Raw genomic sequence first — 25,172 nt, 5'->3', positions numbered from 1 at the left:
AGCTGGTCCAGCAGCTCTCGGGCAGGTCAGGTTGAATTGAATCCCGTGTCTCGACCCCGAGAGCCGAGGTGGGAAGGGCCCCTCCCGATACTGGAACCCCTGAGATAGCAGCCCCGAGGCCCTAGGAGGCCGGGCCCACAGGGCTTTGCACAATTGCCAAACCGTCCTGGTACCCGCCATCCCGTTCTGGTGGGGAAGCCTTGTTTCTTTTCTTGAAGAGCATTTGAAAGCTGTAGAGAGAGCTTTGCCAGAAATGGAAAGAAAGTTCCTTCTGCCTCAGGAGAGAGCCTGAGCCCGTCTCCCACGTCCCCTCCTTCCGCCAAGGGGCACCGACGCCAACTCCCCCTGGTTCTCTGTGCGGAGCCGCACGGCCTCCAAGCAGCACCCCCCCCACCCCACCGGTCCCGCCGGGACGCCCGTCCCAAGTGCATTCCCACCAGGGACATGGGCCTTCTGGTTGGCCGGGGAGCAGAGCCGGGCCACCCCAGGCTGACCAATGTGCCCGCTGGAGGCCACTGTGCGTTCTTGCACGAGGAGCGCGCTCCCGAACGTGGACGTAAGGCTCTCCTGCGAGAGCCACTAAGGCCAGGGAGCGGCCCCTGCCTTGGCTCGGGGGCCCGGAACGGACACCGCGTCCTGTCCCCACAGAAGTTCTCGATGCGTTTCCTGGTGGGAGCACAGCCTTTGTCCCCCCGCAGGGGACTGTCCTCGGGGAAATGTCACAGCCCTGCAGATCGCAGCTCAGTGTCTGACCTGGGTGCAGAGGCGAGATGACAGACGGCTGTGGGGGGTGCGCCCCAAGGGCAGGTGCTCTCTGCTCTTTCCTGAGAACCGAGTGACCGGCACACGGGCTCACGTGATGTCTGTGACTCTGACCCCAGCGATGTCCCGGGCCAGAGTCTTTCTGCCGCAAACCGGGTAATAACGCGGGTCTTCTTGCTCTGTCCCTCCCTCCCTAGGGCAACTCTGGAGGCGATGGCCCGGCCGGCCCTCCGGGCGAACGGGTGAGCGTCTCTGGGGGAGCAGCTTTTGCCTGAAATGTCCCGTCCGTTTCTTCCTGGGGCGGGCCGGGGGGGAGGAGGGCCTGCCTTTGACCCTCTGGAGGAGCGGGTTTCCCTCAAGGTCAGTGGGAGTGAAGCCTCCTGCTTGCTGAAGGCAGCAACCCCCTCCCCTTGGCCGTGGTCTTGGGGCTCAGAGGCGGCTGAGCCGTCAGGAAACCGGGCCCTCGGCCCCATGCTGGCCCCTCAGCTCCCCGGCCTGACCTTGTACATGTTGGTGAGGAGGGGCTGGAACAAATGGAGAAAGGGTCCGGGGGTGGTGGGAGCAGAGAGGACCGTCGCTCAGAGAACCAACAACAGAAGACAGCGGTGGGGGCGGCCGCATGCCCACGCGGCGGGGAAATGACTTCTGTGCTCAGCTGGCCGTGCTCTGTCCCCAGGGACCCAACGGACCCCAAGGACCCACCGGTTTCCCTGGACCCAAGGGCCCCCCTGTAAGTAACGTGTTTCCTTGTTGCACGGGCACGGGATTCCCGGAGACCTTCGTCCTTCCCCGGGGGCTCTGTGCAGGCCTCTCCCGGTGGGCCGGTGGGGGGGTATCGGCGGGGAGACTGGCTGGACAGAGCTGCCTTTCGGAAGCGCGGGTGTCACTCTCACTGGGAGCAGCAGGACCTCCTCGTGGGGCCCAGTGTGAGTGTGCTGGGGCCGCGCCGGGTGACCACCGACAGCAGCAACGTGCTCTCTCACAGTCTGGAGGCCAAAACTCCAAGTCCAGAAGCTGGCTGGGCGGGTGCCTCCCGGGGGGCCCTGGGGGAGACAGTCCCCTGACACTCTCCTGCCTTCCTGTGGTTGGGGCTGGCTTTCACCCCGTCCTGCCTCTGTCCTCACGTGGCCGCCGCCTCCCTGGGCCTCTTGGGGTCTTCAAACCTCTGTCTTGTTGTGAGGACGACAGTCACTGGGTTAGGGCCCACCCTAGTGCCGTACGACCTCGTCTTGACTTGATGACATCGGCAAAGCCTCGGTGTCCGAGTGAGGTCACACTCCCAGGTGTGGGGGATGAGGGCTCAACCTGTGTTTGGGGGATGCACCTCAGTAATTTGGAAGAGGCACCGTGTATGCCTAGAGGTCAGCGACCAGGACAAGACCCTGGGTCCCCAAGCCACCTGCCTCAGTTTCCCCCTGGGAGGTGAAGAGTGGTCCTCGGGATGGCAAAGGTGCTGTGACAAATGGTTACAGGCATTTTCTCTGAAGTGGGGTGGCAGTCACCCCCCGGTATGGGATTAAATCCCAAAGCAGTGTGCATGTCAGAACCGAATCAAACTTCTTCCCTTTGCTTCTTTCTTCAGGGCCCCCCGGGCAAGGACGGGCTCCCGGGACACCCTGGACAGAGAGGAGAGACGGTGAGTATGGGCGGTGTGGGCACACGGGGGTCCGGGAATGAGGGTTGGCCCGGCCTCTCCCGCAGCCCCGCACGGGGGCTCCGCCTCCTGTGCCCAGTGGGCTTGGGAGGGAGCGGCCGCCTCGGGAAGGGCCCCTGAGGCCCGGGCCGTCTCCCGCTGACCTGGGGTCAGCCTGTCTGTGCACAGCCCCAGGCAGGCCCGCAGCACCGGGGCAGCTCTGGGGGAAGAGGCAGGTGCTGGCCTCTACCTCGTCCCAGCGACTGTGGTCCAAGGTCACATTTAAACCATCATGGCAGACAAGATGCCACCTGCACGCGGTTTCCTCTTCCTCCGTGAAATCCCTGTGAGGGCAGCGTCGCGTTCAGATGGGGGGGCGCCGGGAGGGCTCTGCGGCGTCAGACGGGAGGGGAGCCATGCGTGGGGCTGCAGGATGGCCGCGGGCCTCGCACCGGGCCGGGCCTCCTCTCTCCGGGCCCTTCCGGCCTCAGGCTTGACGGCAGGAGCTGGGCAGGAGCTGGGCAGGGGCTCCTCCGCGGAGACGGCGGGCTTCCAGCTCTGCTCACCGTCAGCCACTTTGCCACCCCACACCACGGCCCACCTCGCCCTTCCCTTTAGGAGAGCCCGGTGCCGGCTGTGCCTTCTGGGCACTTCTGGTTGGGAACAAAAGCATTTTTCAGAAATAAGGTCACTTCCTGGCCCTGTGGGCCATTTGGGATTTGACCCAGCACATGCTGTCCACCGCGGGCATGTCCTGGGGGAGGCTGTGGTGGGGGACACCTGTGACCTTGAAGCTCCAGGCTCGGACAGCTGGGGAGCCCGTAGTCACCAGAGAGGTGGGGGACGCTGCTGGGAGGCCCTTTGTCCCCACAGCTGGGTTTTTTTGGGATCACAGGTCTCTGAAAGGCTCTCACGGCCAACAGGGTCCGTGTCCGGCGAGACTTGGAGCGCCAGATTTAACATCTTCTTGGTGCCTGCTCTAAAAAAACGCATCCCTTTGTCTCTCTGGTTCGCTGTGATGAAACCTCTTTTAATCACGCCTTCCCGGTGTTCTGTCGCGCGGCGGGTGCTGACGAGCGCAGCGTACCTTGCTCTTTTGTTTATAGAGAAAAATTAAATCCTCTCATCTGAGCTTTGCGTATTTTTCTCTAATGCTGTTCCGAGGAGACGAGATAGGAGGCTTTGCCAAGTGTGTGGTTTTCTCCCTCTGACTTTTCCTGAAGAAAGGCTGCTAGAATAATGAAGCTCTAGAATAATGAAGTCTTTGCTGGGAGAGTAGCCCCGGGACCCCCCGGTACCTCCGCCGTGCCTGGCTGTCCTCGGGGACGTGGGAGCAGCCCTCTCCGGGACCGGCCGGGACAGAGGGCTCCAACGGGGGGCCCAGACACATCCTCCGGAAGTTGTCTTTCTGGTCAGGGGTTGACGTCAGTCTTCAGGAAGTACACACACAAGAGACCGATTCTTCTAGATGGGAACCCAAAGCCCGTTTCTGGGCCAGGGGCTGGAGACCGATTCCATCCTCAGCAGCCAACGGTCGTCCTGCCTCTGGGGCAGCCAGAGAGGCCTTCCCGGCCCTTACACTCAGGCCGCCGGCTCCCCTTGGGCTCTTCGACCCTGGCCCACTAAGCAGGGGGTCTTCACCCTGTCCCCCACCCCTCACTTCTGCCCCTGGAAATGCTGCCTACAAAGAATTCTGCTTGAAAAATGGCCATTGCTGTGCGTTTGTGCCACTGCCCTGGGCCTAAAGAGAGGGGCCCTCTGAGAATTTGAAGAGACACCGACTCGCCACAGGTTGGCACGGTCCAGCGGCGTCGCAGGGAGTTTCAAAGGCCGGCACAGTGGCCATCCTCCCGGGGAGGCAGGGGACCGCCCCTGACCGTCAGCCACGTGGGCAGGTCCGCTCGCCCTCTGGCTCTCGCTGGGGCTTACGGCTTCCCGCTCCAGGTCCCGGAGCTTCTGCCCACGGCTTCCCGGGCGTCACATCTGCACGTCTCCGCCAGCTCACGTGGCCCTGCAGGTGGCGTGTCGTTGGCATGTTTCGTGCTCTGTAGACGTGCCAGAAATCAAGCCCCGCTCTTCGCAGTCTGCTTGCCCCTCGAAGGAGGTGTGTGCAGCGCAGCCAACGTCCGAAGGGAAGCCAGGGTCGTTGCCCGCGAGCGGCGTGCAGGCCAAAGCGAGAAGTTCCCGCAGAACTGAGCTCACGGCACCTTCCAGCCGCTGGATTACAAAAGCAGCCATTTCCACGCATGCCCAGGGCCGGTGAGGTCACCTGTCGTGCGGCAGAGACCTTAGTGACCCGCCCAGGACGACCTTCCAGAGCCGCTAATGAGAAATGGCCCAGAGGTCGCGCCCGAGTCGAGGTTCCAGAGGCTGAGAACCGACAGCATGTCGGCTGGGAAAATGAACAGTTAGCGGCATTATAAAGATTAACGGTTTTAAAATCTATTTCTCAGCACAAAACCAGGGCAGTGGCAAGCAGTGAGTGAAGCTAACTTGTCTGGCTTCGTTATCTTCTTGAAATTAATGCGGACCCAGAACAGGAGAGCTGGGCCCTCTGGGTGAAGTCGGGAGCCTGAGCTCCTTGGGGCCGGGGCGGGGGGTCTGGGGCGTGAGGCTTCTGATGGGAGCCGCTCGGCCTGCTCAGATGCTGACTCTCTCCGCAGGGTTTCCAAGGCAAGACCGGCCCCCCCGGGCCCCCGGGCGTCGTCGGGCCTCAGGTGAGCGGTGGCGTCCACGGGCCACCCGTGTGGCAAGCCCACGCGGGCGGGAGGTGGCCCCGGATGCGGAAGGTGTAGGTGCAGCTCCTGGAGAGTCCTGCGTCCCACAGGCTCGTTGGCATTCACAGCTGAGCCCCGCACAGGGAGCCAGATGGGAGAGTGGGGGACGGTCTGTTGAGCAGTCAGCGAGAACAGAGAGGGCCCGCGGGCGGTTGGGGCTGGGCCAGCCAGGCAGGGCCCCGCTGTGCCTGATCTTCCCTGCTCCCCGGTGTCCCCGCCGCAGCCCAGGCCTCCCTCCCTGGGCTCTGGTCAGCGCCCCCGGCCTGTGCTGCTACCCGCCAGCGGAGCTCCCGCTGCCGGGCAGCTCGCCGCCGGGCCTGATGGCTTCGAGCTTACTGGCGAGCTCCCACCTCGCAGAGCGGTAAATGAGACGTTGACCCGCTGTGGCCTTGGGCCATGGGCAGCATGGACACGCCGCCCACCTCTGTGTGGCGACCCGGCCCCCCTCACGGGCCCAGCTCCCTGTTACACCCCACCCCGTCCGTTCTGCTCTCTTCCTGCTGGATTTTTATGGGAAGGAAGAGACTCGGCGTGGGGTTTGGCGGGCACACAGCGGGCCCTCGGCCTCCACAGCCCGGGCTGTCCGTAGCTTGGGAAGAGAAGGTTGCTCCCTGGCATGTCTCTTGGAAATGTCTGCGGCTGACACTGGCTTCCCGCGCAGGGTCCCACGGGAGAGACGGGTCCGATGGGCGAGCGTGGCCACCCTGGGCCCCCAGGTCCCCCCGGGGAACAGGGGCTCCCGGGCCTGGCCGGGAAAGAAGGCTTGAAGGTGAGTTGGTCGGGGCCTCGGGCCGGCCCAGGCTTCCCGAGGGAAGTTTTCTCCTGCCCTGAGAAGACCCCGAATGAGCAATTTCTCGGACAAATGCTCTTCGTGCCCGTCCGCTTCCCAGACCACAGACTTGGCCCCGCTTTCACCGGGTCTGAAGGAGGCGGCGAGCGGGCTTGTTGCAGGGATGGGTGGTAACGGGGCTGCGGCTCAGGTCGTCCTTGGCTTTCTGCCCCAGGACCGGGTCTTGTTGCCCTCCCCTCCCCCAGCCGCCACACCGGCTCCCAGAAACACGCTTCGTGTCTGAAACTAATTTAGCAGAAAGTGACTCTCAGAAAGTTTCCCATCGCTAGAGGCGAAGGAATAAATAATAAAAGTGGAAAGGAAAGCAGTCACTTTTCAGTCCTACCTCTTAGCGTGGGTCCCGCACCCCCTCGTCGTTCCTCGGGGTCCTGTCCCCACCGCGGGGTGCCCCAGGTGGTGGTCGTGATTGCACGACCATGTACCAGCTTGAGATGGCGAGCCCTCCCCTTGCCACGTTCCAGGGAGGGACACAGCAAAGCCAGGCGTTTCGATCCCACGTGCAAGACTGAACCCCAAAACCACGAGGCAGTGTAAAACCTCACCGGTCGGGTACATCCCGCACGCCTCTGCGGGTGCACACATGTGCGAGCTGGGATGCATGTGTGTCCCGAACGTGACACGACACACGTGGGCACGGCAGGTGTATATCGCAGTCTCCGAGGGGGCCCTCAGTTTGGAAAGGAGGCCATGGGCGTGCTGGCCGGAGACCCCTCTGCTCCCATTTGAGGCCCCAGAGAAAGTTCTGGAAGCTCTTTGGAACAAGTCAAACCCTGCCTGAGCGCAGGTCGAGCCGGGGAGGAAGCCCGCCCTGCCCCCGCCTCCTCCCCCCCGCTCTTGGACGTTGCTCAGAGACTCATCGATGGCTCTGGTTTCAGGGTGACCCCGGTCCTGCCGGCCTCCCCGGGAAAGACGGCCCTCCCGGGTTACGCGGCTTCCCTGGGGATCGAGGGCTTCCTGGCCCAGTGGTGAGTGAGTGGCCCGGCGGGGAACGGAGCTGGACACCGCCCAGCCCGGGGGTCTGTCCCCACGATGCCCCGACCCCACTCTCGTTGCTCTGCAGGGCGCACTTGGACTGAAAGGCAGTGAAGGCCCGCCTGGCCCGCCCGGCCCCGCGGTGAGTCCTGTGGCCGGCACCGATGTTTTCTTCCATCCTCTGTCTCAGGACCTAGTCTGCAGGCAAGGCAGGGTGGCCTGACAGAGCACACACATCTGCCCTGGCCTGCCGTGGGTCTTGAGAAGTCCATGGGAGGAGGGGGACGGAGGGCCGCAGGCTGGCCCGGGGGGACAGCAAGCCAGGGGTGCGTGGTGAGGGCAGGTGGAGAAGTGGGCAGAGGGAAGGCGGAGCCACGAGGTCCCATCGCGCTTTTGGGGGAGCGAGGAGCGTGCTGGCGCGCTTAGTGTAGGTCTGGGCCGGGGGCTGTGGCAGGGCACAGATCTCTCCCGCCCCGGAGCATGGATTTGAGGGCCGGAAGGCCCGCATGCCCTGGGCTGCCCACACAGAGGCCAGCCAGCACAGGTCCAGTCTGTCCCCAGAGCTGAGGGCCCTGGGGGACTCCTACAAGTGTCGCCTGTCACCTGAATGGTCCCTCCAGCATTCAGAGCCAGCTCTGAGGCCTCTGAATATACGGTGTCCCCAGAGCTGCCTCTGTGGTCTGGGGGACACGGGAACCATGTGGGGCTGTGACCACCCTGCCCACAGATGCTTGGGCTGACACTCCATGGACATGTGACTCCCCCCGCTCCTCAGATGGGGCCCACCTCACAGCCCGTGCTCTGCTGCACAGATCGGGGGGTCGCGGGAGCTGCCCGGGGCCCCGTCTGGGTCTGGACACAGACCACAGAATAACCCCACCTTTTCCCAACGGAGTCATGGACGGTTTCAGAGGGTCGGCAGCTGGGAAGCCGGGCCTTTCTTTGAAACGTTGCCCTTTTTTCCGATAAAGGCCAGTGCTGACCCTCTAAGTAGACCCGGTTCCCGCCCGTCGGGAGCGCTCCTGGGTCTTGAGCCTCCCCCGTAGAATGCGGGGGGCAGGGCAGAAGGGGTGCTCTTTGTGGGCAGGCGGGCCCCAGAGCGGCACCCAGGCGAGGAGGTCACCCCAGGGGGGCAGCTGAGGAAGAGGAAGAGGAAGGCTTGAGCTGGGCATCATAGGAAGGGAGGGGCTCAGAGAAACCCAGAGCTGGTCTGAGTCGTCCATGCTGCCCAGGGCCCTGGGAGCTACTGAGGGATCTGGAGTGAGGGTGAGCGGAGTGGAAAATCGTATTCATGTATTTTGAGAGTCTTGGAAATGAACCATTTTCTCGCCCACCCCAGGGATCTCCGGGGGAGAGAGGCCCGGCCGGAGCTGCTGGGCCCATCGGAATCCCGGGGAGACCCGGGCCCCAAGGACCTCCAGGGCCGGCTGGGGAGAAAGGAGCTCCTGTGAGTACGGCCTCGGGGGCGCAGGGGCCTCCCCACCCCAGCCTCGTCTGTCCCTGCCACTCGCGTGGGTGCCTCAGAGGCTTGCAGGATGTGGGAGGTAGATGGAACCCATGCTTGTCCCCCAGGCGAGTCTGTATGTCCCCAGCATCCTGACTGAGCTCCAAGGCTGGGTTCCCAGGGCTGGCCAGGTTTTATCAGGGAGTGACCCGAGCCAGAGGGGTGCTGGGGAGCGTTTTGGCCAAGACCTGGCCTGTCGCCCCTGTGCATCTGTGTCCCGGCACGTGCACATAGAGGGAAGGGCCGGGGACAGCATGTGTCCCAGTGTGGCCTTGGCCTCAGTCTAGCCTCTGAGCACCATGTGTGGACGGGTCCTAGCTGCCTGCTGTGTGCACAGCCCCTCCGGCCGGCCCGAGCCAGGCTGGTCTTTGTGTGAGAAGGGTGGGCGTTGGAGGTGGGAGTTCCCTCTGCTGGTCTGGGGACAGGAATGGACAAGAGATGGGTTGGGAGGACGCTTCCTCCTGGACCCCCAACAGCCGACCTCTCAGTGACCGTGCGTGTCCCCGCCCATCCGAGCGTGGAGGCATTGGGAGTCCTCCCGCCCCAGCCTCAGTTTCCCGGCAAGAGATTAACGGGTCCGGGTCCGTCTTGTCTGGACTGCTCGTGGGAAGCCAACGGCTGCCCTCCACTGAGGGCTGCCCCCGAATAACCACAAAACGCCCGTCACTGCCCTGGCATGCTCCTGCTCTGACCGCGTCTGGCGTCCCCCGCGGGTTTTGCAAACTGCCCCCTGCCTCATGTTGCAATGGCCGTGGAGACAAATTCCACTCCAGCTTCTGGTCTGCGGTCAGACGTCAGCATGAGTGGCGTTCCGGGGGGAGAGGGCAGATGTGCACACAGGTGATCTCCGACGGGGTCAGGATGCCCGCCCTGACGGACTCCTGCTGGAGGGACAGTCTTCCTCCTGCGTCTTGCGCTCTGCGTCGCGCTCTGTGCTCCGTGGGCGGGAAGGGCCCGGGTGCGTTCTGTAGGCAGGAGCTCCCCGTTGAAACCAGCTGGAGCGTCTGCCCCCCAAGAACCCGTTGAGTCCGGTCTCGGCGATTCTGATGGCGGCTAATCATTCCCGCGGAGGCCAGGGACATCCATCCGGTAGAACCCGCCTTTGCTGGGGCGTTCAGCGTGCACAGAGCGCGCAGACCGGTGGGAAACAGGTCTGTTGCTTCGGGAGAGTAAACGCTCGAACGGAAACCTCTCCGAGGGGCACTCACTAGCTGAAAGCGTGTCATTCTCCCCAGATAGCTCCGGGGAGAGAACAAGGCCAGTTGTCTCCGAGCACAGCCGACCTGACCAGTAACGTCAGGCAGGAAGTTTCCAGGCGAGCCAGAGTCAGCCTGGGCATTTTCTGGATTCATTAGGGTAGAAATTTATCTTGACAGGAATGAAATTGAGGGCCTGGGTGTGACTTGTGTGGCAGGAAGGGATGGGACGGAGCAGTGAAGTCCGGGCAGACGCTGGCCGTGTTTAGGTCCCGAGACCGAGTGCTCGTGTTCTCTCCTGTGTCCGCCTCCCCAACATGCACCCCAACCTCGTTCTGCGCTCACGGAGTGGTTCTGACCCTGGGAAATATGAGCAAAGCTGGGCCTTAGGATGTTTGAGATTCCCACGGGCGACCACGAGGGAAATGAACCAATAGAATTACACGGAAAGAGAGAGGGGCGTGTGCATGCCTGTTTGGCACGGGGTGTTCGCAGAAATTGGAAGGGTGGGAACGTGGCTGGAGGCCAGAGCTCAGGCCCTCCTGGCCACTAGCACAGATGGTCCCACCCGCAGGCTCAGGAATCTGGCTGGCTGGGCTGACTCCCGGCCCCACTGCTTGCCTGCCGTGCCTCAGTTTCCCCATTTCTAAAGAAGCGTTCTTTCTAAGAAGGGCACAGACGAAAGGCAGCGGTGCCCGGGAAGTGGGTGGCACGGGGCTGGGCTCGGCTCAGAGTCACCCTCCGCGTAGCAGGGGCTGAAATCCACGGGGACCATGACAAGGGTCACTGCCCCAAACTGCCGGCTCCCCGGCCGTGGGCCCCTCCTCTTCGGGGTGATGAATGGTGGCAGGACATTCCCATGATGGAGCTCTGTTTGACCAGGGATCTTCTCTCCTCTGTAGGGCGAGAAAGGGCCTCAAGGCCCAGCTGGCCGAGACGGCCTCCAGGGTCCTGTGGGGCTCCCCGGTCCAGCTGGCCCCGTGGGCCCCCCGGGAGAAGACGGAGATAAGGTAAGGAGAGCCGGGACAGGCCTTTCTGCCCACGGATCACATGCAGCACGGCCCGTGGGTGCTGGCTGCCTGGGGACCCCGGCCCACCCTGTGCGCTGGGCGCCAGTGTGTGATTTCAGGAAGCTCACGGTTCCGCGGTGGTCGGGGAGACCGTGGGCACTCGGGGGGCCCTGGGAGACTCTTCCGCGTGTGTGGGCTGCCGTGTGCCGGGACCCTCCCTGCCCGCTCCCGATCAGCACGTCGGCCCTGGGCGTGGGGCCGCGGTAGAGAGGTTTTACTCGGCATCGGTTCTCCAATGTCTCGGCTTGCATTGTCCAGGCCCCCTTCCGCTCCCAGCTTTCTCATTCCCGCGCGGCTCCTGCAGGAGCTGGTGTCTCGGTCCTCGTGCAGCGGGGACAGTGGAATTTAGCTCTTCCGGTGAACTCTACATTTGTGATACACTTCCGACTTGTCCCCTGTGCACAGGGGACACCGCCTCTCGGGGTGGGGCACAGCTCCGAGCAGCAGACGCTAGAGGCGTTCATACCCACCCCGGGGCTCAGTAGCCGAGCGGCCCGTTCCCACGGTGCCGTGCAGGCCGCCTACCTGACAACGTCAGGATTGTCATCGATCCTCCTGTCCACTCAACTCCTGTGCCGCGTGACATCCCCGCCTCGCGCCCGTGCACTGTGTTAGAAGGGAGATCAACGTAATTTATGGAAACGTCTCTTCCTTGGAACGCGCTCTGGCCGCCCTGGAGAGGACATTAATCTTAATCCCCAAGAAAAGTAATTAGGAGGCGCGGATAACACGCAGACGGTTCCAGGCTAACGAGCCTTCCTCGTCTTCCCACAGGGAGAGATCGGGGAGCCTGGACAGAAGGGGAGCAAGGGGGACAAGGGCGAGCAGGTATGGGGCCGCGCGCCGCCCGCGCTAACACTGTCCTGGACACGACCGCGCCGGCTGCCCGGAGCAGGACGCGGCTCCTGGGCTTCCTTTCCCGCTGGAACTCGTGTGTGGGTGGCGGGCATGCACACGTGCTCTGGGGGGTGCACACATGCACACGCGTGTTCCTATCCGTGGGCGTCCCTCACCGGCAGGCGAGCAGGAAGCATTCGCAGCTTCGCGGAATAGAGTGGGGGTCTGTGCGCCGTTGAGCTCCACGGCCTGGGTCACGGCCGCCCCGTGACGCTCGGGACTGCGGCACCCCCAGGAGCAGCGCCTGAGCCGTGTCCCTTCATTTTCCTTGTGTGCTCGGAAGTCCCAGTGCGTCCCTCGGCTGCCGGCTCCTTCCTGGCAGTGGGGACCTTCCTGCCACCGGGTGCTGGGCGCACGCCCAGGCCGGCGCTATCCGGGCCCCTGGCTTCCCTCTCTCACTCGTTCCTGGGGCCATCGTGGAATGTGTGTGGGGGACGCGTGGGGGCCGGTGTCACACTGCCAGGCATGGACTCCACTCGGGTCCTAGCTCGGCGTGGGGAGCCGCCGGTGTCCAGCCTTGTGTTCAAACAGGGCCTCTGGGCCCAGGTCCTGGGCGTGTGGTGGAGCAAAGACGAGGCTCCGGGGCCGCTCGCCCCCGCCCCGCCCGTGATGACGCGCTCGGGCCCGAACCCAGAGCCGGCAGGGAGCCGGTGCCATCAGGCTAGACTTCTTCCCTGGGTGGCCGCGCGCAGGGGCTGTGCTGACCGCTTCGCACCGTGGTCCCCCCCGCCTCCGCTGTGATCCGGGAAGCAACCGTGTCTCTTTTCCCCACAGGGTCCGCCCGGGCCCACTGGTCCGCAGGGCCCCATCGGACAGCCAGGCCCCTCCGTGAGTATCTGTGCTTCAGGGACCCCCGGACATCCCGAGCCCCTCCCGCCAGCAGGGCATAGCCAACTGCCCCTCACCCACCCCCCACTCTCTCCTGCAGGGAGCCGACGGCGAGCCAGGCCCTCGCGGCCAGCAAGGCCTCTTCGGGCAGAAGGGTGACGAAGGTCCGAGAGGTTTTCCTGGGCCCCCCGGGCCGGTGGGGCTGCAGGTAAATACAGGGTTTGGGGGTCGCTGCTGGTCTACCTCAGACACCCTCTGCCCCTCCCTCTCCCCTCCCCTCTCCTCCCCCTCCCCTCTGTCCCCTCTCGTCCCCTTCCCTCCCCCGGTCCCCCGTGCCTCCACGTCCCTCCCCTCCCTTCCCTCCCCTCTCCTCCTACACGAGAAGAGTGGGGAATCTCAGACCAGGCTTTGGGGACCTACCAGGACCTCCTCCTTAGTTAGAAGCAAGGCCAGTTTCCATACCTGCAGACGTGTCCGTGTTTGGGTCTCTTGACTAGCGGGACGTCTCTCTGAGCTCACTGTAGAGACGCCGGGAGGGATCGGCCGATCGTAAACACGTAAAGGAACACGGTGCCTTCCACACGGACCACCCAGGGAGGGTGGCTGGGAGCGCTCGGGCGCGTTTCAGCTCCGAAGCTTTGCGCGCGTGTGCTCACCTGCCCACGGGCACACGTGTGGCTTCCTGGGGCTTTTGGAAAACCTGAGAGTCCTGCTGTGTGTGTGGCAGGTCTGTGCGCGGCTTCTTCCCTCTCCTTTCTCGAGTTGCGTCCAGAGTTTTAAATATTCTTTGGACATGTCCCTTTTTGTTTATTTTTGAAGACGTGATGTTTAGTCCCGTGTCACATGCCGACATACTTGGTGACATGATTTGTTCAGACATTTCCCTGCTGTCGGCTCATCAGGTTTTACTGTTTACTGGGACTCTGCAGCAAGGGTCTCGGTCCACAGATCTCCAAGCACTCTCGGGTGATCTCCTCGGGCTAGTTCTGAGACTTGGTGTCGTGGGGGCATCCTACCCGGCCTCACGCGAAGCATGCGCAGAGGCCGTCGGATGCCTGCACGGCGCCGGGGCGGGGAGACGGCGGACGCCGTGGGGGTCCTGGGGTAGCGGAGCGCCCGCCGCTGAGTTTCCGCTGTGTTCCTGCCACAGGGTCTGCCGGGACCTCCCGGAGAGAAGGGCGAGACCGGGGACGTGGGTCAGATGGTAAGTGCGTCCAGGGCGCACCGGTCTGTCTCCCACTTCTGTTGTGGGCGCGGTTTGCGTTTCGTCTGTGCTCAACGGCTCTCCTTCCCCTAGGGTCCCCCAGGCCCCCCCGGCCCCCGAGGCCCCTCTGGATCTCCAGGCGCTGACGGACCCCAAGGGCCTCCGGGAGGAATCGGCAATCCCGGTGCCGTGGGAGAGAAGGTGACGCCCGCCCCTTCCTGCGGTAGCATCTGATGTGCGAGTGCGTGCAGGAGCCCCGGGGGTTTTGTGTGTGTGTGTGTCCCACTGCGGATACGGAGACACACAGGGCGTGCCTGGGCCATTCCTGTCGAACGCACTTAGACACTTAGCAGGTCTATGCGGGGGAGTTGGGGGATCTGACCCCTGTTCGCCGTGGCCTTGTGCACAATCCCCAAGCCACACAACCAGCAGCCGGCCCCGCCCCCTCTCCAGGATCTCCGATGGGTCTGCTTCTCTGTCCTGGAAGTGCTGGGGGTGGGGATTTGCTGTCCCCCTGGTGGTCAGTTCTGTGCTCTCGCGGCCCCGGGGGCCTCATCCGATCTGGCTGATTTTGGGGGGATGGGTCATGGGATGCCTCCGTGAGCATGGCGGGCTTCTGTGTGTGCACACGTGTGTGTGTGTGCCCATACAAGCGTGAGTGTGCGTTACTTCTAACACACGTACCCTACCTCCTTGGGACAAAAGGAACGAGACCGACATGTTTCCATTCGTTTGCATCCTCGTACATCGTTCCCAGAACTTTCTGAGTTCAGCCTGTTAAACTGGAAGAAATCCTCCGTCACTGCTCATTTTTTACGATACGAGCATTACCGGTCCTGCTAGTGGTGTCCTGCTAAGCCCACGGATTTGTGACACCTCCTGCTTCTGGTCGGAGGCGACTTCTTCTGGGCTCTGGCCTCCGCCGGGCGGCTGCACCCTTGACAAGCTCTGCCTTCTGTCGGCCTCTGCCCAGCCCTTCCTGCCTGTGCTGTCCCCCCGGCACTTCTGCCGGCTTCTCGTGATTCTCCCCCAGAGCTCACTCGGAGCGCCATCTGTGACGCTCCGGGTGCTGCGATCCCCTCCTCTGTGTGACCATCACAGCCTGCCCATGTCGCTTCTCCCGACACAGATGTGTCTGCCCTCTGATCCGGGGGCTGTCAGAGTGCAGTGACCACGCTCTCTCCCCGGGCCCCCACCGCTCGGGCCTGACAGCTGGGAGGACTTGCTAAGTGCTTGGAGCTGGGACCCTTAATCTCCAGGCCACCGTAATCATGTCCTCTTTCCTCCTCAGGGTGAGCCTGGTGAAGCTGGAGAGCCTGGCCTGCCCGGAGAAGGGGGACCCCCGGTGAGTGGACTTGGGGGCGGGGTGGGGGCTCAGCACCATGGTCCTCTGCTGGGTGGGAAGCTCACACTTGGCCTCAGTTTTCCCATCCATGCGATGGGCCACGTTTCCCCTCACGCTTGGCTCCTGGAGGAGCTGTAACAAGCTGGAGGGGGATGGGGGCGTGAGCACGCGTGTGCGTCTGTGTGTGCGAGCATGCCTGTGTGTACACGCACGTTCGTGTTCATAATCCTGTCCTCTGGGCCCAGCGTGGGGCCCCGTCAGGCGCTCGCCGTCCCACGCATGGGAACAGGGGGCCACGCCTGAGGCCAGCCCTGCGCTTCGGGAAGCGGAATCTGGCTCTGAGGCCACTGACGCTGGCCTTTCCCTCCAGGGACCCAAAGGAGAAAGGGGTGAGAAGGGCGAGTCCGGCCCTTCTGGTGCCGCTGGACCCCCTGGACCCAAAGGCCCCCCTGGGGACGACGGACCCAAGGGCAGCCCCGTGAGTAGCTCTGAGATGCTGGCGGGCTCTGGGCGCGGGTTACCCTCACGGTGCTGCTGTAAGGCCTGCTGACCGCTGTGGTCTGGGGTAACGTTTCTAAGTCTAGAGGTTTCCACACCAGCTGCCAAGCCAGGGCTGTGCAGGTGAGGAAGAGAGCTGTGGCGTGGGGGCTGTGGGGCCCCCCGCGCGGAGCCCGGGCAGCTTGCTGTCATGCTGCGTGAACAGCCGTCTGTGGGGGTGCCCCCTCCCATGGCCTGCCCTGGCTTTGCCTCCGGAGGGGGTTCTGCGCGTGGAACATTCTAGAAGCCTGAAGGTCTGGGTTCTGCCTTATTAGCCTGGAGCTCTGGGAGCAGAAGTGCGGGCGGGGCGCCTGTCTTCCGTGTGCGCAGAAGTGGGACGCTGAGCCTGTCCTGCCGGGGGTGGTGTGGCTGCGACGAGGTGTCGACCCCCTGGTGTCAGGACCGAGGGTGTTGCAGGGGTGGGTGAGGTAAGGTTGGGGGAAGCAGACGCAGCGGCAGCGGCTCAGGCGCTGAGGGCCTAGATGTGCCTGTTTTCATCCCTTTCAGGGCCCTGTCGGTTTTCCCGGAGATCCCGGTCCCCCTGGAGAGCCTGGCCCCACGGTAGGTGTTCCGGGCCCCCGAGCCCCTCACCCCCCGCAGCCCTGCCCCTGCCTTGGCCAGCCCCAGCTCTTTCTCTCGATTGTCTTCTGCGAACTCTCTTTGGGACACGGTGCTCTCCCAGGTGGCGTCCTGGTGGTGGTGGTTCTGGGGCACGGTCCTGCTTGAGCCCACCATACCTGCACCCCCCAGATGGACTTGGAGCCTCGGGGAGGGCCTAGGGATGCAGCGCATGCTGGTGTGCTACTCGGGCGCCATCAGGAGGCAGAAGGAACTTGCTCTTGTCCCCACAGGGTCAAGATGGCCCCCCTGGTGACAAAGGGGACGATGGTGAAGCTGGACAAACGGTGAGTCCCCTCGTGACCTCCGGGGACCCTGGCCCGGCTTTCTGGTGGAGGCTGGCGGGCACTTGGGGATTTGCAGCTTGCTCTGTTCACTTCTGAGAAAAACCCAAGCCCGGTTACCTTGTAGGATCAGCTCTAACCGTGATGGGGGCTGCAAGCCCCCTGTGGGCTCTGTTGAGAGCTAGGGATGCCGTGACCAGGGTTTGGCACAGGTCACCAGGGGGTCCACAACTGCCCCAAGCCCACCCACGAGCTTCAGCACGGCCTTATTTCTGCCTCATTGGGCCGCGCCTCTCTTCCAAAGGGCTCTGCCCGGCCAGCCCCCCGGGGCTGAGCTCACCCTAGACCTTACCCCTTATACCCGACACTGAGTTTCTGAAAGCTTGCTTCATGCTGAGTCTCTCTGGTCCTGAACCGCCCCAGTGGTCCTCCCCTTGGGGATGGACAGCCCAGCGTCCTCCCGGATTTCCCTCACCCCCGTCCTGCACCAACCAGCCAGATGGATGCTGGGCATGTCCTCCCCATGGGCCCGGCCTGGTGTGACTGGTTTCAGAGGAACAACTAGTAAAGAGAGCTTGGGGAGACCACTTGGAGGCCGGGACCCCCTGCCCCCTGGCCTGTGACTTGGGATGACCCTGGTCCTCCCTGTGCCTCGGGGGTCCACTCTGTAGAAGAGGATGTGTGCGGGGTGAGGGGTTTGTGGCCAGAGCTCGCCCCCCAGTATCCAGAGTAACTGCTGTGCGAAGAGAAAGTTCTCTCTTAAAATGCGGCCACTTGGGGTGCCCGGACGCTCAGTTGGTTAAGTGTCCGACTCCTGGTTTGGCTTAGGGCGCAGTCTCAGGGTGGCGCGTTCAAGCCCGGCATCGGGCTCTTTGCTCTGTGGGGGGAGTCTCTTGAGGACTCTCTTGTTCTGCCCGTCCCCTTGCTTGTGCGCTCGTGCCCGCCCCCTCAAATAAATAAATCTCCTAAAAAAACTAAGATCAAATGCGGCCACACTATAGATGTGAGCCAGGCTCCCCACACTGCCACAGCCCCAGCACGAGGCAGAGGCCAAGTACAGCCTAACTTCATCCGGGACCTCTCGCAGCGGCTGCACGGGAAGAGAGAGGCGGCCGCAGGGCTGGCCGAGGACAGAGGACACTGGGGACTCCTTGTGTGTCAGCCTCACACCAGCCCACACCCGCCATGCCTCTGACCGACCCTGATTCCCAAATTCTATGTTCTCTCTCTGACACCAGGGATCTCCAGGCCCTACTGGCGAACCAGGACCATCTGGGCCTCCAGGAAAAAGAGTGAGTGATCCTGCGACTGTCCCGGGCCGCCAGCATCTTGCAGGAGCCTCCCCCACCCCCTCCCACCCCCCGCCCCCCGCGCAGCCCCGCGTGCTCTCGGTGGTCCTGGTGGGCGTGTGCCACAGCCTGGCCACATCTTCAGCCCTCGTACCTGCTAGGTGCCTCACCCCTGCTTTGGGGAGAGGCCAGACACCATCAGTCATGCCCGGCGTGGGGAAAGGCGCCCACGAGGCCGGAAAGGCCTCACCCCCTGGGTCAGAACTTTCTCAAAAGTCTGAGCGGGGGACACGGTGTTTCTCTGCACGGGGAATACTGAGCCTTTGGCCAGTGTTGCAGGAAGCCGGCCCGTCCGGTGTGCGACTGGGGACAGGGCCCCAGCACTGCCGGCTGCCAGAGGTCCCCCTGCATAGACTGAGGTCTTTCCCAGAACCGGGGTCCCTGGGACTCATTCCGATGGCCTTTCCTGGCTGGCCAGGGCCCGGCAGCCCCCTCCCCAACCTCCTGGCCCTCCTCGCCCTCCCCGTGTGCCCCTTGAGCACAGGCCTGTTTCCCTCCAGACACTGAGCTCATCGCTCTGGCTTCCGCAAGCTGCTTCTCACACGCTGTTCCTTTGCTCTGTTCCAGGGCCCCCCAGGCCCCGCAGGCCCCGAAGGCAGACAGGGAGAGAAGGGAGCCAAGGTAACGTGCTTCTCTGCCTAGCCGTGACCACAGAGCTTCCAGAAGCTTCCCCGCCTGTGTGACGGCCCAGTGGGGTGGGGGGTGCAGAGGTGTGGACCCAGGACAGCCGTACGGGCATCCGGAGGCTCTCACCCCACACGGGGACGGGCCTGGGCACACGGGCCGTCGGTCCCTCCAGCCTGAGGGAAGGGAGGCAGGTGCCCTGTGCTTGACCTGCCGCCGCCCCCACGGTCGGAACAGAAGACGGGGCGTCTGCGCTGAGCTCCTCGCCCGCCGCCCAGGGCCTAGGGCCCTCGAGGGGCTGGTCCCTGTGACTCCCATGGCCCTGCCCCCTCCTTGAGCTGTCCTGTTGGGAACGGAGGCTGTGGCGGGAGCCATCCAGCCCCGTACGGGCCTAGGAAATGGTGGCCCTGTCCCCGCGAGCGCAGGGCCGCCCGGGAGGGCCGTGGGGGCCAGGATCGCTGGAGACTGGGAAACTCCGCTGGCTGAGGAAATCAGGGGACAAGGAATGGGACAGGACAGCTCCTGCACAGAATGCGGAGAACCTGGAGCAGCCCCAGCCGTCTGGGGGCATCTGGGGTCCTCGGGCCAGGGGTCCTGGCCCAGGGCGGCCACAGCCTCAAGCGTCTCTGTCCCTCTGTCCTTGCGCCCTGCAGGGGGAAGCCGGCTTGGAGGGTCCTCCTGGGAAGACTGGCCCCATTGGCCCCCAGGGGGCCCCCGGGAAGCCCGGGCCTGACGGCCTGCGAGGGATCCCGGGCCCTGTGGTGAGTGGACGGGGCTGGAGACGGGCGGTTGCTGCAGGGTTGCAGTGTGGGCACGGGGCACAGGGGCACGGGGGACACGGGGACAGAGCCCGTGGGGCTCGTGCTGACGGCCCCTTGTGTTTCAGGGCGAGCAAGGTCTCCCAGGCTCCCCAGGCCCCGACGGCCCCCCTGGCCCCATGGTGAGTGACGACCTCAAGCATGCTCCCGGGGAGCCGTGGGGAGGGCAGAGCGGGGGAGCACAGCTCTGACCCCGCCGTCTCCTCCTTCAGGGTCCCCCAGGACTCCCCGGCCTCAAAGGAGATTCTGGCCCCAAAGGCGAAAAGGTAAGAGAGGACCTGGGTGCCTCTGAGGCTGTGACTCGGGCCCCTCAGACACGCGGGGTTTCTAACTATCAGTCACCCAACTGGTCAGTGCCCGCCACAGGCTGGGGACGGGTCCTGGGGGTCTGAGAACCACAACCAGCCTGTGCCGCGTGGGGTGCTCCGTCACTGCCCTCGGCGGGGACCCCGGAGGCCTGCCCGCGGCTCCCGGCAGAGGGGTGTCCAGGGTCCGAGGAGCCGCCCACTCCGGACACGGTGGCCCGCTCTGGACACGGTGGCCTGGGATGCTTCTCTCAGGGCGAGGGCCAGGGCCCCACAGCAGAGCCAAGCCCACGCGCCTTCTCAGGTCTGGGGGACGTCTTCTGCTCACGTGGGTTTCCTGACACGTGTAAGGCACATCCACAAACCAGACAGTCACATCTGAGGGACGGAGGGGTCTGTTCCTTTCCACTCTGGTACCTGTCACCACTCAGCCTCTGAAGTAAGGAAAGCTGGAAACACCCTTCTAGAACTTTCTGCAGGCTCATATAAAACAAACACACGGCAGCCTCTGTCGGAAGTTTTTTTGAAAAAAATTGCAAATTATTACAGTATCTGAAATACTCAAGCTTTTTCTCACGGAGGTCCACAGAGTTTCCGTGCCCTGTAAAAAAAGGTGCACACTTTGACGCGTACACGACGCACAGAATCACTCAGGAAAACACCGTGTCCTCACGTTGGTCTGTACCTGGACCCACGTCTCCCCATCTCTCAAGGGGCGACGTTTACCACAGACCGTCCATGTCATTCCTGCGGCCTCGTCCCTTGACCTGCCTTTAGGCGCGCTCCCCCGCCGGGAGGAGTGGGCTGGTGTCTCCGTGGTTCCCGTGGCAGGGACTCGCTGCCCCGTCCAGCCGGCTCACGGGGTTGGCGGAGACACGCAGCCCCAGTGAGCGCCCCTTCCTGCCTTTGTCCATCGACAGGGTCATCCAGGCTTGATCGGACTCATCGGACCTCCGGGTGAACAGGGCGAGAAGGGTGACCGTGGTCTCCCCGGCCCGCAGGGCTCCTCTGGCCCTAAGGGAGAACAGGTGCGTGAGGCGGTAACCCCTCCCCCACCCAGTGCGGCCCCTCACGGGTGGTGAGTAGCTGCTTATAACCTGGTGCCCAGTGAACCTGAGGCCAGTTAGAGCTGGAAGGACGTCCTCACGTCCACCACCTCTGGATGGGAACAGCGGGGCGGCACCACCGTGGACTGGCCACCCGTGACTTCCTCCTTGGGGCCCCGCTGGGCCTCAGAGGGGAGGCTGGTTCACCCCGAGGCCTCGCAAAGTTCTCTGACCCAGCTGGCTGCCCAGGTCGCTGGCGAGGCTCGGCCCATGTTTGCCAGACACGGGGGCAGGGCCCGCGCCCTGACCCTAGATGTGAAGACGTGGCCCCAGACTTCCCCGAAAACCACAGCGCTGCAAACCTTAGCCAGAGACCTCCTCCCCGCCCTGCACAGTGAGCCACTGGACGTGGACTCCGTGGTCAGGGGAGGGGTGATGTGTGCCGTGGAGGTGGGCGGGGGCATGTGGCCGGCCCGCCGCGTCTGTGCCCCTCCCATGTGAGGGCTTCGTTTCAGACAGAAATCCCTGCCACCCAAGGTGCGCGTGCCCTTTTCGGTGCCCCCGCCGGGCCACGCCTGACCGCAAGGGGACCGGTCTCATGGGGTAGGCCAGGGAGGCAGGGGGTGAAGTGGGACCCACATGGGACCCTGTACGGTCCTGTGGGGTCCTCGGGAGCCCTGCCCCACACGCTGGCATTCTCCCTGCGGCGTCGGCCACGTCCTGCGCTGGTGCCGTCCAGGGCGTGGCAGCCCTGTGACCTCGGGAATTTGGAAGATGTCCCGGGTGTCGGCCCCCAGTATAAGCACCGCTCTGTGCCCTCACCGCAAGCCGTCCCTGCAGCGTCCGTGGTGGGAGGTGCTGGCTGGAGACTGTCTTGGATTCTGTCGGCGATGAGCTGCCCCAGGCCCCAAGGCGGAGGGGAGGGGAAGGGCACCTGCTCTCGGCCTCCCTCTGCCCGGCTGTCCCTTCAGCCCCAGGGGAGGGCCGTGTGCAGTTGGGTTCTAGGCGGAATGAGCCTTGGGGCGCCCTTACAGCCATGGTGCCGGGTGTGAAAACCAGCGCGAGTCACCGGCTGCACCCGCTGGCCTGGCCTGCGCGGACCGAGGGTCTGATCGGAGGCCACGAGCTCCAAGTAGGGAGAAGCGTATGGAGCGGCAGGCAGGCAGCGCAGACTGGACCCCGGGACACTCTGTGTGTCCTGCGCTGGGGTTGGGGAGACCCACACTGTGAACGGGAAACAAGGCGGGACCAAGCCAGCCCCTGGGTGTGGAGCTTCTGAATTTCCAATTGGAGCGTTCGCAGGGATGACAACACACAGTCCCCTCCCCGCGGCCCTGAAGACGGGCCGGCCCGGGCAGCCAGCCGGGGGTGATCAGTCTCCTGGAGTGTGTTCGGGCCCCACCAGGCCCCGTGAGGAGAGACGGCTCCCCTCCACGGCAGCCGGCCCCTCGTCAGGGGGCGTCTGTTGGGGGACAGACCAGGAGCGTGGAGAGCCGTGGCTTCGAGGCAGGAGAGTGTGTCTGTGACCCTCGTGTGACGTGTGACTGTGTTTTCTGCTCCTTTTCAGGGCATCACTGGACCTTCTGGCCCGATCGGTCCCCCGGGCCCTCCCGGCTTGCCGGTGTGTATCTGGGAGGGGTGGGTGGTCCCGTGTCATTCTGGGGAGAGCAGGGAGGCAGGCGAGCCTGGGCCATGGGCCTCTGCGCGGCAGGAGGATTACAGGACGGCCGGGAGCCCCAGGTTGGGCCCACCACCGAGTGGCCGTGAGGCCCGGGGTGGATTTGCCCATCCTTCCCACATCGGGGCCCCAAGCAACAGAAGCAGGGAAGGGGGGGTCTCTGGGCCCCGGTTTCAGGCGGCGGAGGGGGGGGGGGCATTTCAGGAGACATGATGTGGTGCCACAGACATCCCGGGCAGGGTGAGGGAGTTGTCCCCATCAGCGTGAGCGGGACTGCCCGTCCCAGACGAGAAGGGTCAGGGACTACCCAGTGCGGGGTATCCCCCACATTGCTGGGGCCCCTGGCATGCCAGAGCCGTCCTACAGGGCTGGGAGCCCCCACCTGCCCCTCCTGGGCCCAGCCCTGGGTCCCCGAGGCCCCGGGCGGCCCCGCAGTCCGCGCTTGCTGCTGTTCCTCTGACCCCGGCCGCCGAACTGTGCTTTCCCGGCTGGGGGCGCGCGGAGCAGGGGGATTGGGCTCAGACAGGATTGTCCTCTCCATGTGGCCGAGTGCCCCGCCCTGCCCCCGCATCAAGCTAGTGCAAGCCCCACTCCTGGGAGAGGGGATTCGGGTGCGTGCTGGGGCTGAAGAGCCGGTCAGGCCTGAGCAGGACAGTGGGCCAGGGGGACGCCCGAGGATGAGCTGATGTTGTCCCCCACTCTCTACAGGGTCCTCCTGGGCCAAAAGGTGCTAAGGGATCCTCGGTAAGTGCTGCGTGTGCCCCAGATGGGCCCCTTCCGCCCGGGGAGGGTGTGTCCCCCTCGGTGAGAACCACCCCGCGCCTCCTCCACCCTTGACTGGCGGCAGCACTGTCCCCCCGGCTTCTCCAGCACCGACCGTCCCGAGCGCGTCCCCCACCAGTCGCGACAGACGCGGCCTGCGGTTCTTGCCCCCCACTTTAGCAGGAAGGTGCCCCCAAGTCCCCATCTCGGGGCATCAGTCTCTTCCATCTGGGACTGGGGACGGGAGGGTCCCCGCCGTCCTTCTCCCTGGCACGTTCGACTTTGCCCCTCGTGGTCTCCGCGCCGGTCCCCGCGGATCGTCCTGGAGCACGGAGGGGGTTTAAGTCACAGCAGGCCTCGGTGATGACCGTTGGTCTTTTCTTTTTCCCAGGGTCCCACTGGCCCAAAGGGTGAGGCGGGCCACCCAGGTCCCCCCGGCCCACCGGTGAGTAGCCTTCGAAGACTTGAAAGTCAGGAGAGGGCTCTCCCGATGCTGAGGCCGTGGTGGGAGTGTCTGTGTGTGCTGTTCACTTTCTAGAACTTGGTGGAGTCCGGGGCCGGGAGGGAGGGAGAGACTGGGTGTGTGCATGCCCGTGATAGCGGGCAGCCCCCAACAAGGCCCCCGGGGCATGGGTAGGGGCCGTGATGAGCCCGACTGTGGGACACCCTCCACGGGTCCCCCCTGCTCGGCCCAGCAGCCTCTCGATTCCCGTCTCTGTCCTCGGCTGGGGCTCCCACACCGGCAGGCATCCGTGTGGCCCCACTGCGTGTGGCCCCAGGCTGGGCTGTGGGGCAGGGGAGAGCGGGTCGCTTTGAGCCCGGCTGAGGCTCGAACCCCAGGCCACGGCCGGGAGGAGGGCGGTGCACGTGCAGGGAGGCCTGGCGCCAGGGCTGGGCGTGAGGTGCCCCGGGGCAGGAAAGAGGGAGGAAAAGCATGCGGGGGTGACGGGCGTCTGCGGCCAGGACGTGGGGCCCCGGCCGCCCTGGTGCTGCTCCCATCGGGACCCACCCGGTCCTGTGCACACGCAGGGCCCCCCCGGCGAGGTCATCCAGCCGCTGCCGATCCAGGCGTCGAGGACCCGGCGGAACATCGACGCCAGCCAACTGCTGGACGACGCGGCGGGCGAGAACTACGCGGACTACGCGGACGGCATGGAGGAGATCTTCGGCTCGCTCAACTCCCTGAAGCTGGAGATTGAGCAGATGAAGCGGCCGCTGGGCACGCAGCAGAACCCCGCCCGCACGTGCAAGGACCTGCAGCTGTGCCACCCCGACTTCCCGGACGGTAGGGGCCTGCGGCGCCCACGGGGGCTGGGCACGGGGCAGCCTGTGCCGCGGGAAGGTCACCGCCTCCGTGTCCCCGTCTGTGCCGCGGGCTGCCCGGGCATCTCCCCTGGAAGCCGATGGAGGCATCGCGGGACGTGACCGGGTCCTGGGAGGCCAGGGAAGGAGGGCAAGGCTTTGTGGGGGCACAGAGCCCCGTTCTGATCCGGCCTTAGCCGCTGTCCCACGGGTGACCCTGAGCCTCGTGTCACGCTTCCGTGGAAAGGGGGCCAAAGCCCTGCCTTTCAGAGGAAGCAGGAGGGCATCGCGTGCTCCACGGGCACAGCCGGCATCGGCGCTGTCAGCAGGGTCCGTGTCAGACCTGGAACGGATGTCCGTGTCGGGGTGCGCTGGGGCCGGTGCTCTGGAAACCGGACTAGCCCCCAACCAGAGCCACTCCCGTCCTCACTGCCCTAAGCCACACGCAGCCGGCCTCTGAAGTATAGCGCCCTTGGCCGGCTTTGCCCCCCGGGACGTGGGAGCAGCTTTCCTCCCTGGCCGCGGGGCTGTCCCCGCTCCCGGTCCTCACTCAGCCTGGGGGGCGAGAGCTTCCGACGCCGACCCACCGAGGTGGCCGGCCCACCCTCCCCTGCCCTCCCCTGCTCACTGCGGCAGGGGCGCCGTGGCCCCCACCGTCCAGCTGGGCCCTCGGGGATGGGTCTGCCGTGGCTCTGGACGCAGCACGGAAAGCCGCGTGCGTCCGACGAGCCCGGGGGAGGCCTGTGCCGGCGGCCCGTGTGCCCGGCCGGCCGTGTTCTCCACTGGGCTGACGGGTTGCGGCTGCTTCTGC

General features: G+C 64.8%; 1 protein-coding gene across 4 annotated transcripts in view; it reads left to right on the top strand.

Moving 5' to 3' along the window:
- Positions 1-25,172, top strand: part of COL5A1 (collagen type V alpha 1 chain) — a gene marked incomplete at its 5' end in the record, with an annotated part of 148,548 nt that overhangs the window by 111,729 nt on the left and 11,647 nt on the right. For all 4 annotated transcript variants that reach the window (XM_080819385.1, XM_080819388.1, XM_080819387.1 and 1 more), the window contains 28 exons: positions 960-1,004; positions 1,439-1,492; positions 2,345-2,398; positions 5,059-5,112; positions 5,834-5,941; positions 6,898-6,987; positions 7,083-7,136; positions 8,334-8,441; positions 10,597-10,704; positions 11,539-11,592; positions 12,436-12,489; positions 12,590-12,697; positions 13,640-13,693; positions 13,787-13,894; positions 14,985-15,038; positions 15,409-15,516; positions 16,083-16,136; positions 16,427-16,480; positions 17,716-17,769; positions 18,394-18,447; positions 19,104-19,211; positions 19,337-19,390; positions 19,481-19,534; positions 20,494-20,601; positions 22,187-22,240; positions 23,006-23,041; positions 23,451-23,504; positions 24,089-24,344. In XM_080819385.1, the coding sequence (XP_080675511.1) occupies positions 960-1,004; positions 1,439-1,492; positions 2,345-2,398; positions 5,059-5,112; positions 5,834-5,941; positions 6,898-6,987; positions 7,083-7,136; positions 8,334-8,441; positions 10,597-10,704; positions 11,539-11,592; positions 12,436-12,489; positions 12,590-12,697; positions 13,640-13,693; positions 13,787-13,894; positions 14,985-15,038; positions 15,409-15,516; positions 16,083-16,136; positions 16,427-16,480; positions 17,716-17,769; positions 18,394-18,447; positions 19,104-19,211; positions 19,337-19,390; positions 19,481-19,534; positions 20,494-20,601; positions 22,187-22,240; positions 23,006-23,041; positions 23,451-23,504; positions 24,089-24,344 (2,155 nt within the window). The remainder of the gene's footprint in view (positions 1-959; positions 1,005-1,438; positions 1,493-2,344; positions 2,399-5,058; positions 5,113-5,833; positions 5,942-6,897; positions 6,988-7,082; positions 7,137-8,333; positions 8,442-10,596; positions 10,705-11,538; positions 11,593-12,435; positions 12,490-12,589; positions 12,698-13,639; positions 13,694-13,786; positions 13,895-14,984; positions 15,039-15,408; positions 15,517-16,082; positions 16,137-16,426; positions 16,481-17,715; positions 17,770-18,393; positions 18,448-19,103; positions 19,212-19,336; positions 19,391-19,480; positions 19,535-20,493; positions 20,602-22,186; positions 22,241-23,005; positions 23,042-23,450; positions 23,505-24,088; positions 24,345-25,172) is intronic.

This window comes from Martes martes (assembly GCF_963455335.1).
Source record: "Martes martes genome assembly, chromosome: 12".
NCBI lineage: Eukaryota > Metazoa > Chordata > Mammalia > Carnivora > Mustelidae > Martes > Martes martes.
This window is presented reverse-complemented; position numbering and strand designations above follow the sequence as displayed.